The sequence below is a fragment of the Borostomias antarcticus genome (assembly GCF_949987555.1).
Source record: "Borostomias antarcticus genome assembly, chromosome: 18".
In the NCBI taxonomy this organism is placed as follows: Eukaryota; Metazoa; Chordata; class Actinopteri; order Stomiiformes; family Stomiidae; genus Borostomias; species Borostomias antarcticus.
Window position 1 is genome coordinate 11651629 of NC_140251.1, and position 10757 is coordinate 11662385.

Consider the following 10757-nt stretch of genomic DNA (forward strand, 5'->3'; position numbering starts at 1 on the left):
CATTTTCTTTTTTTTTTGGGAGCATGATCTGACATCTGATTCCTCTTCAAACACAAGTTCAAAATGGAGACAGCACAGTCTCTGTGGAGACGGTGCATTTCACACAGTTACATAACAGTGCACAGTTGGACACCATTTATAGTGCCTGTGATGATTTTGAGTACACAGTACTGTAACTGCTATAGGGCTAGTCTGTATGTAAAATAGGTGGTGGAAATAAAATAAAAAAGTGTGTCACCAGCGCTCCAAGAAGAAGGAGGGAGAGAGAGAGAGAGAAAGAGAGAGAAAGAGAGAGAGAGAGAGGGGGGGGGGGGGGGGGGGGAAGTGAGGAAGTGCAAGAGTGCTGAGAGGACTGGCGTCCAGCTGCTCCTGTCATGTGCTGTGAGGAGAACATGATTATCTACCCCATGGTTCATCATATGAGGCTTCTCCCTGAGAACCAACTAGTGGTTCGGGTCAGGCTATAGTCTGTAGTTTAGGCCAGGCTAGCCTATATTCTGTAGTCCAGGCCAGGCTATAGGCTGTAGTCCAGGCCAGGCTGTAGTCCAGGCCAGGCTATAGGCTGTAGTTCAGGCCAGGCTATAGGCTTTAGTTCAGGTTAGGCTATAAAACTTGGTTTGGGCTAGGTTATAAGCTTTGATTCAGGCTTGGCTATAGACTGGGCTAGGCTTTGGTTTGGGCTAAGCCAGGTTATAGGATGTGCTGTTAGGGTAGCTAGGATGTGGTGCTGAGCTAGGCCAGCCAGGATGTAGGGCTAGACTAAGTCTAGTTAAGATATGGTGCTAGTCTGTGCTGGAGTGTTGCTAGGCTGCGCTAGACTGCTACTTAGGCTGTGTTGCTGGGCTAGCCAAGGCAGCCAGGCTGTCGTGTGCTGTCAGGCTATGTTAGCCTACCTGGCTGTAGTGCGGAGCTAGGCTATGCTAGCTGGCTGTAGTGCGGGGCTAGGTTATGCTGCATGGCTGTACTGCGGGGCTAAGCTATTCTGTCCAGGCTGTAGTGTGGGGCTAGGCTAGGCGAGGCCAGCCAGGATATAGTGCGGGGCTGGGCTAGCTAGGTTGTGCTAGCCTGTGGTGCTAAGATACCGGCTTTTCTGACTGGCTGCTGCTGCTGTTCTCTGACTGGATGTTTCACCTCCTATTCTTTTCTATTATGGGCGATTTACCCCAGTCTCCGACTGTCTTGACTAACCCCTAAACTAACTAACCCTAAACTAACCCTGTCTCTCACAGTGGACCTCCTCCTATAGATTATACTACTAGTTTAGTACTTAATTTAGATAGGGTTAGGGTGAGCATACTGATACCATTACTTGTTTTGTTCATACCGAATCTATCAACGCTATCCACCTTACAATTCACTCTCCCCATAACATAACCTGAAGCAGTTGTTGCTAATCAACAAAACTGCTGTTGATATAGTTTGTGTGTATGGTCCCTGTTTGGGTACAGTTTGCCATTTATCCCTCATTCACAGGTTGTTGTTGTCCTTCACTTTCTCATTGGATCAAAGGCTCACCCAGACCTGTTGATTGGTCACGTGAAGGGCTTGTTAAGTTTACAGCCCACAATATTGTTCCTTGTTGGGAGGGGAAGTATGCTGCCTTATCAGGCAGGGAAGTATGTGGCCGTAAAACAGGCTTTGTTGTTTGCATCACTGAAATGTATGCAGCTGCTCTACATTATTCAGTAAAACTCACATTTCTGTGTTAGTAGTTCTGTATTATTTGTTTTGAACTTGACAATGGTCATTGGCTAATTAAAGTAAAGATAATGGGAACTAACGGGAAATCAGTTGTTTGTGCGCAGTAGGAGAACAGGGTGAAGTGTGTGTGTCACTGATCTAGATAGCAGCCCCCAACATTTTTTTTTTACCCAGGACTGAGTCAGTATATGAAGTAGCCTACAGGTTGACTCTGTTACCAGCCCACTGCCTCTCAGATACGACCAGCATAGATCACTCTGCCACTCACAGGGGGTTTCCACATTGACTAGGCATATGACTCCCTGTAGTCAGAGCTTTGTTTGGTTCATGTTGAAGGTCACATAAGATCCCACACACTCTACTCTTGAACTCTAGTCACTTGGAATTCAGTTACAATTTCCGAAATCGCTTAGAGTTGTAATTGACAAAAAATTAGATTGGAAAATAATTGGGGGAAAATGGTTACTTGTAAGTGTGCATCAACCATGATTCTATGAGATTCCGCCGCTTCCAGTGGGTAAATAGGTCAACAAGTCCGAATGACGTCCGTGTCAACCCCCATCACAGCACAGTGCCGCCATGTTGCCTAAACACTGCTCATGTTGTGGTGTGGGTGGCAGTCCTGAGGCAGACAGACAGGTACCCACAAACAGACAGGTACCAGCAGACAGAGAGGTACCGGCAAACAGAGAGGCAGACAGACAGGTACCGGCAGACAGACAGGTACCAGCAGACAGACAGGTACCAGCAGACAGACAGGTACCGGCAGACAGACAGGTACCGGCAGACAGAAGGACCTGGCCAGGTATAGAGCAAGTCCATGGCGTTATGTCCTGACTGCTTTTATAGGCCTCCACGTTCTAACAATCAGTATCTAGACAATTTGTGTGAAATGCTTGATAGAGTATGTGATGTGAATAGAAATGTATTTCCTGGGAGACCTGTCCTGAACGTTAATTTTCTTTCATCAATCTAATTGCTGAAAAATAAACTTCACTGTAACAAGTGCCTCTGGTTCAGGTCATTAATCAACCTACCAGGGTACATAACAGTACAGGAATCATAATATAATCCACGTGCACCAATCACATTTACACTAATGCACTAATGCTAGAGAACTTTGCTCCAAAGCCGTGTCTGTTCCCATTGGATTTAGCGATCACAATCTAGCAGCTATATCCAGCAGAGCCCAGGTTCCAAAGGCTGGGCCTAAAATAGTGTTTAAGAGATGAGATCACACAAGGGATTTTGATGCGACTCGTTTACGGATGAAGTTAACAAATATATTTGTTGGTCCTATGTGAGAATAGAGAGGGGCAAAGTTTCTGCACATGATGTTTTTATGAAATTGTAACTTCCAGTTATTGATATCCTTTGCAGAAAGAGTAACTCAGCTCCATCTTTCATTCAAGCAGATGGTTCTTTAATTACTAAACCTTTAGGGATTGCCAATCATTTTAACAATCATTTAATTGGCAAACTGTGTAAATTAAGTTTTGTTTTGTCTCGTCATGTTTTGTTTTGTGTGGACCCAGGAGGAGTAGCTGATATTTTGCATCAGCTAATGGAGATCCTAATAAAATCCTAAATACACTGATCAGATCAGATTGACGTTGTCACGTTCAACGTCATCGTCTTTAGTATGTTGAATTTTAAATATGGTAAATGGTAAATGGACTGCACTTATATAGCGCTTTTATCCAAAGCGCTTTACAATGGCCTCTCATTCACCCATTCACACACCAATGGCGGCAGCTGCCATGCAAGGTGCTAACCTGCTCATTGGGAGCAATTTGGGGTTCAGTGTCTTGCCCAAGGACACTTCGACATGTGGAATAATAAATAAAGCTAAAGCTGTCCCTGACTGACTACTGGTTGGGCAAATCCCTTGGAGCTTGTTACATCCCATCTCAAAACTACCAGGGGGGTATTACGGGGCTATTACCTTGTAACTACCATGTCATCATTTCACCACATCACTCACTTCCTATGCCGAAAGAATTAGATGACGGCCCTGTGAGAAAGATTGACTGGTGTTCAGATCATCTACAAAACCCTCTCTTCTAACTTTAAAAAAAATATATTTTTTCCCTTCACCTTTAACATAGCCTCCCCAACACACACACTAATCAACAGCACCTACAATATAGACCAAAAAAAGTCTCTGGGTCACCTCACCTGCTACAAACCAGCTTCTTTTTATTCACTAGGGGTCTCGCAGTACGGGTGCTGATCTAGGATCACCTGTGATGTCACTTCTTATCTCACGACACACAGGGATCTGATCCCAGGCCTGCTGTTTTACCTACCAAAATGCTTTAGTGAATATGGGCCCTGACCGGCCTAGTTGACTGTGCTACAGCTAGTACTAGTTGACCTCACCCTCTCAGCTGGGGGCCTTTCATTCAACTTGAAACTGAAAACCTTAAAGTCGTCCTCTTCCTCTCCTCTGCATGGTTTTCCTGCGGTGGAGAAGCCTCATGTTCAGAGGTTGGTTATGATAACACTCACCAGTCAGACCCAGGCCACTGCCATCTACTGGCGTCCGGGCAGCATGACATACACATGAGGAAAGGGAGGAGAGAACGTTGATGGAATGGAACGTACTGACTCTGCTATTCAACCTGAAGGCCCATAGGGTTCTGTGTTTGCAGTGTGTGCGTGTGTGTGTGTGTCTGGCAACCTTGTCATTTTCAACACGAATTTTGTTCATCCTCCTCAATTACTTGGTAGTGGTGTGATATTGGAGTATGGTATTGGTGTATGGTATTAGAGTATACTATTGGTGTATGGTATCTGTGTATGGTATTGGTGTATGGTATTGGTGTATGGTATTGGAATATAATATTGGTGTATGGTATTGGAGTATAATATTGGAGTATGGTATTGGAGTATGGTATTGGAGTATGGTATTGGAATATAGTATTGGTGTATGGTATTGGAGTATAATATTGGTGTATGGTATTGGTGTATGGCATTTCATTACATCTTGATATATTGTAACATGTCTGCTCTCGTGCCAATATAATGCTATAATACTCGTAAATGCTATGACATTTCTAAAGCAGTCATGCTACAATGATGGTTGAACCCTGGTTCATGTGCATGTTCTGGTTCACGTGTGTACTGTGAACCCTGGTTCATGTGCATGTTCTGGTTCACGTGTGTACTGTGAACCCTGGTTCATGTGCATGTTCTGGTTCACGTGTGTACTGTGGTCAGTGATTGATCGTGTCACGTGCTGGATGCAGACTGAGGTGTGCGTTTGCTACCGTCCACCCTGCATCAAGAGAAGGTTCTCTCTCCTGCACATCATCATCTCCCTGGAAACAACAACGCGAAAAACACATCTCCATTCCCATCCTGCTGTTTCCATGGCAACGTGGTGGTGTGGAGAGAGAGAGAGGGGGGGGGGGGCAGGGAGGAGTGCGGGGTGAGGCCGTGGCCTGCTCCACTCCTCAACGACGATAAGCAGAATAAAAAAGGCAGGACGAACGAGACAGAGGAAAAACAAGAGGAGAGAGAGAGATGGAGAGGGGGGGGGGGGGGGGGGGTAGAGAGGGAGGGAGGGAGAGAGAGAAGGAGAGAGAGAGAGAGAGAGAGGAAGATAGACTGAGGTGGGTTACCACAGCAAGCTGTTGTGCAGGATGTTGTATCTCTGGTAATCTGTCTGTGTGTCTGCTCTCTGGTCTCCATGTTGATTCTATGGCTGATCTCTCTCACATGGCTGTTTATCTCCCCTGCTGCTCTCAATATCATCCTGTGTGTGTGTGGAGGAGGGGGTGGTGTGGATTTGTTGTGTGAGTGTTTGTTGTGTGTGTGTGCGCGTGCGTGTGTGCGTGTGTGTGTTCTGTCGCCTTGTTGTGTATGTGCGTGCACGCGTGGTGCATTTGTGCACCCGATCCTCACAAATAAAACACACAATGCTCTGAAATTAAAATGTGCATTGCATTTGTACTGAGAAATGTGCCCTTGAATCAATATTTTGTATGAGGATATAATCTAGATCTAATGAAAACCCTTTGTGATTTCACAATATGGACTGTGGGTGTGGGTTTGGGTGTGTGTGTGTGCGTGGGAGTGAGTTAGGGAGGGAGGAGAGAGGGGGTAGGGTGCTGCTGTCAGGAACAGCCAGGTCTCAGTCAGGGAGGGAGGAATATGTAAATAAAGTAATAGCCTGTTTGTTCTTTAGCAGGGGGAGGGAGACACAGGGTGGAACAGCCTGTTTGTTCTGTCATTAAGAGAGCGAGAGACAAAGATGCAAATAAAAAAGAACAACCTGGTAGCTTGAATGTTGAGGGAGGAAGGAGATAGGGAAATGTGTGTGTTTGAGTGTTTGTATGTGTGTGTGTGTGTGTGTGTGTGTGTGTGTGTGTGTGTGTGTGTGTGTGTGTGTGTGTGTGTGTGTGTGTGTGTGTGTGTGCGCCAGAGTGTTAGACAGAGCAGAGAGGAGGGGTCTGAACTGACAGAACGGCCTGTTCATCTGAGGGGGGGAGGGCAGTCATAAGGTAACAGCCGTGGTCTTCTATTGTAGAGAGACTGACACAGAACAACCTGTTGACATTTCATACCATGTGACCAGAAATGCAGCAGTCAATCTTGCAGATGACAACCTTCTCTCTCTCTCTCTGTCTCTCTCTCGCACACTCTCTTTCACTGTCCCCCTCTCTTTACATCCATGACCTCTCTGTCTCTCTCCCATTCTTTCTCTCTCTTTTTCTCCAGACCGTAATAGTCATGACTGAGACTAATGTCTTAACGGATGTAAACTGTCAATGTCCCATACTAGCATGTGTATGATATGAGTGGTGTGAATGGTGAATCAGAGAGGCCCTCCCCCCTGGTTCTCTGGCCGCAGCTGTGGACAGTGTGTAGCGTAGCTACTGTTCTCTATACACATCTCCGCCATGTCCATGAATGGTAGCTTGTTACGTAGCGTCCCTCTAACCGAACGTCATGCTGTCTCTCTCCTATCCTGCCTGCTGGCTCCCTACAGTCGATTATATGTTTCCTGTGTTGATGTTGATGTCATGTCTGTAGCTGTGCTGGTCTGTATTGTGTTTCCATATCTGTTTTCCTCAGCCTACTGCTTACATAGACTGTATGATATAGCACGTTTCATGCCATGGTCAAATTTATACTGACATATATTTGTGTGCGCGCGTGTGTGTGTGTGTGTGTCGTCCCCATAGCCCACTGGCTACATGGAGGCAGCCATGTCCTACAGTACCATTGAGGACCTGCAGCTGCTGTCCTGGGACAACGCCCCCAAGTACTGTGTCCAGCTCAGCTTCCCTGGAGGGACTGTCCTACTGCAGGTAGGACCGACCACACACACACACACACACACACACAGACACACACACACACACACAGAGAGAGAGACAAGCAAGCACATACACACACACACAGGCAAGCAAGCACACAAACATACACACACACACACACACACACACACACTTTTCTTTCTGTGGCATCACTGGCAAGCTGTGTGTCAGGACCAGTCCCATGTGATGTCCAGTCCAGAGAGGATGTGATACTAGGGCTTCCGAACTGGTCATGACAGAAAACTACGCTCTAGAAAGACTCAGAGGTCTTACCTCATCTCTGACACCATCGACTCACTCACTATTTGGTCATGTCTACTACGTGACTGTGTGTGTGTCTGCGTGTGTGTGTGTGTGTTTGTGAGTTTTGATGTGTGTGTGTATGAGAGTTTTGGTGTGTGTGTGTCAGTGTGTTTGTGTGTGTGTGTGTGTGTGTTCACTTGTTCACTAATGTATGTGTGTTTATCCAGGCTGCCAACAGTTACCTAAGGGACCAGTGGTTTCATTCTCTCCAGTGGAAGGTAATGTTACTGTGTGTGTGTGTGTGTGTGTGTGTGTGTGTGTGTGTGTGTGTGTGTGTGTGCGCGCGAAGGTAGAGTTATTGTTTCTTTTGAATAATTCTGTCTCATGCCATCCCAGCCTTAAGTTGTGCATCACCTTATCTCATGCATCACTGTGTGCGCACAAACACGCGCACACACACACATCTGTATGAGCTTGACAAGGAGAATATGCCCTAAAGACAATTAAAGTTAGACTGGTGATTAGGTAATGACACATTGCATAATTGATATCATCAAAGCATTCAGGCCGCGAGGGGCTGACTCAGAGCTGTACGTACAGTATCAGATGCAAACAGGAGTCTCATTCAGCTGTTACTCACACATATTAACAATATCTATTAGTTTAGCTTTGCTTAGTTATGAAGAAGGTGAAAGACAATAGATTAAGATAAAGTGCAAAAGGTGTGCAGTTGAAGTTGGAAGTCCAGGTTGGAATGTGAAAACCACACTCAGATAATAATAGTAATACTTTTTTTTTTTTTTTTTTTTAAGTTAATGACCTATCAAACCAGACTTCATCTTGGTCATTTGTCTCCGTCTTCTGTGTTACACTGTCAGATCAAATCAAATGTAGTTAATTAACAGTATCGCAATACCGTCTACAGAGATGAATTCAATCGGTCCTTGTGGGTTTTTTGGGGGGTCAGAAAAAGATCTACAAGTACCGCAAGGTTCTGAACAACCCGAGCCGCTGGGAGGTGGTTCTGAAGGAGATCCGCTCGCTGGTGGACATGGCTCTGACGTCCCCTCTGCAGGACGAGTCCATCCACCAAGCCCCTCTCCACATCATCTCTACCCTGCTGGCTGAGGTAGGACATGGACTGCGCACACACACACGCACACACACACACGCACACTGCACACACTCACACATGCACACATACTGTACACACACACACACACACACGCACACATGCACATGCGCACACACACACTTCACACTCGCGCACACACACACGCACGCACACAGACACACACTCATATTAATTGTAACTTTGGCAGTGGTCTTACAGATGTCCCTCTGCTCTCCCTGTCCCTCTTCTCTCCCTGTCCCTCTTCTCTCCCTGTCCCTCTTCCCTCCCTGTCCCTCTTCTCTCCCTGTCCCTCTTCTCTCCCTGTCCCTCTTCTCTCCCTGTCCCTCTTCTCTCCCTGTGCCCCCAGAACACCAGTCTGAGCCCCCAGGACCACGAGAACATCATTGTGGTGAGTTTCACTAGGAGAGTCCACTTCCTGTCTGCATCAGGATTGGACAAATCATTTAAAGGACATGGCCAAGATTTTGGGAAATACGCTTGTTTTCCATCTTCCCTGGGGTTAGACAAGCAGTATGAAGCATTTTCAACTCTGCTGCGTGCAATATGGAGTGGCGAGACCTGGACCGATTAGCCTAGCTTAGCGGCATTCACTGGTACCAGGTTAGGCCGATTAGCCTACTGTCACGAATTAGCCAAATGTCACGAAATAACCCCCCAATACAACTCCCAAACTATTCTGTTTAGAGTTTTTAATGTGTGTATTTACCACGTTGAGTGATCACAATCCACTTCGCTCATTGGAACGCACGTTTGTTTACCTCGATACCTAGCTAGTCACAATGCTACGCGTTTGGAGTGATGCGTGTAATCCCTACGCCTGGTTCTAAAAAAATAGTTCTGAGTATTTCTGTTTAGAAAAATGTTGATCACTCAACGTGATAAATACACACATTAAAAACTCTAAACAGAATAGTTTGGGAGTTGTATTGGGGGGTTATTCAAAACTTGGCCATGTCCTTTAAAGGCCTACCACTCCTTCAGTAGAGAACTGCTTTACCCATTTCGTTTTTGGTTAAATTGACTGATTTTATGTTCCCTGTTCATTTTATTTCTAATTTGTGTATTATTCACTGCAACCCATCAAGTATTATAATTATAATATACCCTCAGTCAGGGAGGTCCGTGTACCTGCTTTGTGCTGGTGCTCCAGGGGCGTGGCCTGCTTTGTGCTGGTGCTCCAGGGGCGTGGCCTGCTTTGTGCTGGTGCTCCAGGGGCGTGGCCTGCTTTGTGCTGGTGCTCCAGGGGCGTGTCCTGTGAGCGCTCTAGTCCCTCCTGTTTACTGGCTCTCAGCTGGCCCAGTGCCAGGGTAAATAGAATAAGATAAGATGTGGAAAATACTGATGTTTTATTGATCAACTGTGTGTGTGTGTGTGTGTGTGTGTGTGTGTGTGTGTGTGTGTGTGTACAGGCCATCGCTCCTCTGTTGGAAAACAACCACCCACCACCTGACCTTTGTGAGTTCTTCTGCAAGGTGAGAGTCAAACACACACACCTCTCTCTCACTCACACACACACACACACACACCACACCTCACCATCAAACACACGTCACCACTACACCTTCAGTGTATACAGCTCAGATCTAGTCAGGCTTGGCGGTAGGAATGGCTAGGCTACCGAAACCCGGTACTAAACGAGCCCAGGGGGTTAATTATGAAAGGCAGTATCGATAAGATCTGACGATCCCGGTTCTGTTAACTGTATTTGAGGAATTAAGAAAGTTGTTTTTCTATTTATTCTAAATGTTATCTTGAACCTTTTAGCGTTCCAACCTCATTTTTAACTTGAAATGAGATGACCATCTATTTTCGCTGTTCCTATCAGAAGTGCTCTCTCTCGCTGCAGACATCTGCGCGAGGGGCGGGGGCTTTGCCCCCCCCCACACACACACGAGCCGATTGGAGCAGAGGAGACGAGTTAGTGGTCTAGCGCAGAGAATGAAAGTTTGGTTATATTTTACAAGACTCGATACCGACAATGCAATACCACAAGTGCAACCAGTCTTTTGCGCGGAAGGGAGAAAAACCAAGCAATCTGTCTTAACATCTAGCAAAAGTGCATCATACAGTATACACACGGACTGATGCACCGTTCTCAACCGCCTACTTACTAACGTTAATGCTAGAAACATTAGTTCATCTCTCGAGGCAAAAGGATCGTACCCGGTACTAGATAGGTGTAGCTAATAAAGTGGACACTAAGTGTATCTATTTACTGTATTGTACTGTTTGTATAATAACTGTATGTTCTGTATGTATTGTGTATTTATATACACACACACAAGTGTATATATACAGTGCATCTGAAAAGTATTCACACCCCTTCACTTTTTCCACATTTTGTTATGTTA

At 45.8% G+C, this 10757-nt stretch overlaps 1 protein-coding gene across 1 annotated transcript in view; it reads left to right on the forward strand.

The window, feature by feature from the left end:
- The window catches only part of cmip (c-Maf inducing protein), a 34500-nt gene that overhangs the window by 6085 nt on the left and 17658 nt on the right, over window positions 1-10757 (forward strand). The window contains exons 2-6 of the mRNA XM_084452892.1: window positions 6894-7019; window positions 7499-7549; window positions 8239-8400; window positions 8753-8794; window positions 9816-9878. Coding sequence (XP_084309018.1) covers window positions 6894-7019; window positions 7499-7549; window positions 8239-8400; window positions 8753-8794; window positions 9816-9878 — 444 coding nt within the window. The remainder of the gene's footprint in view (window positions 1-6893; window positions 7020-7498; window positions 7550-8238; window positions 8401-8752; window positions 8795-9815; window positions 9879-10757) is intronic.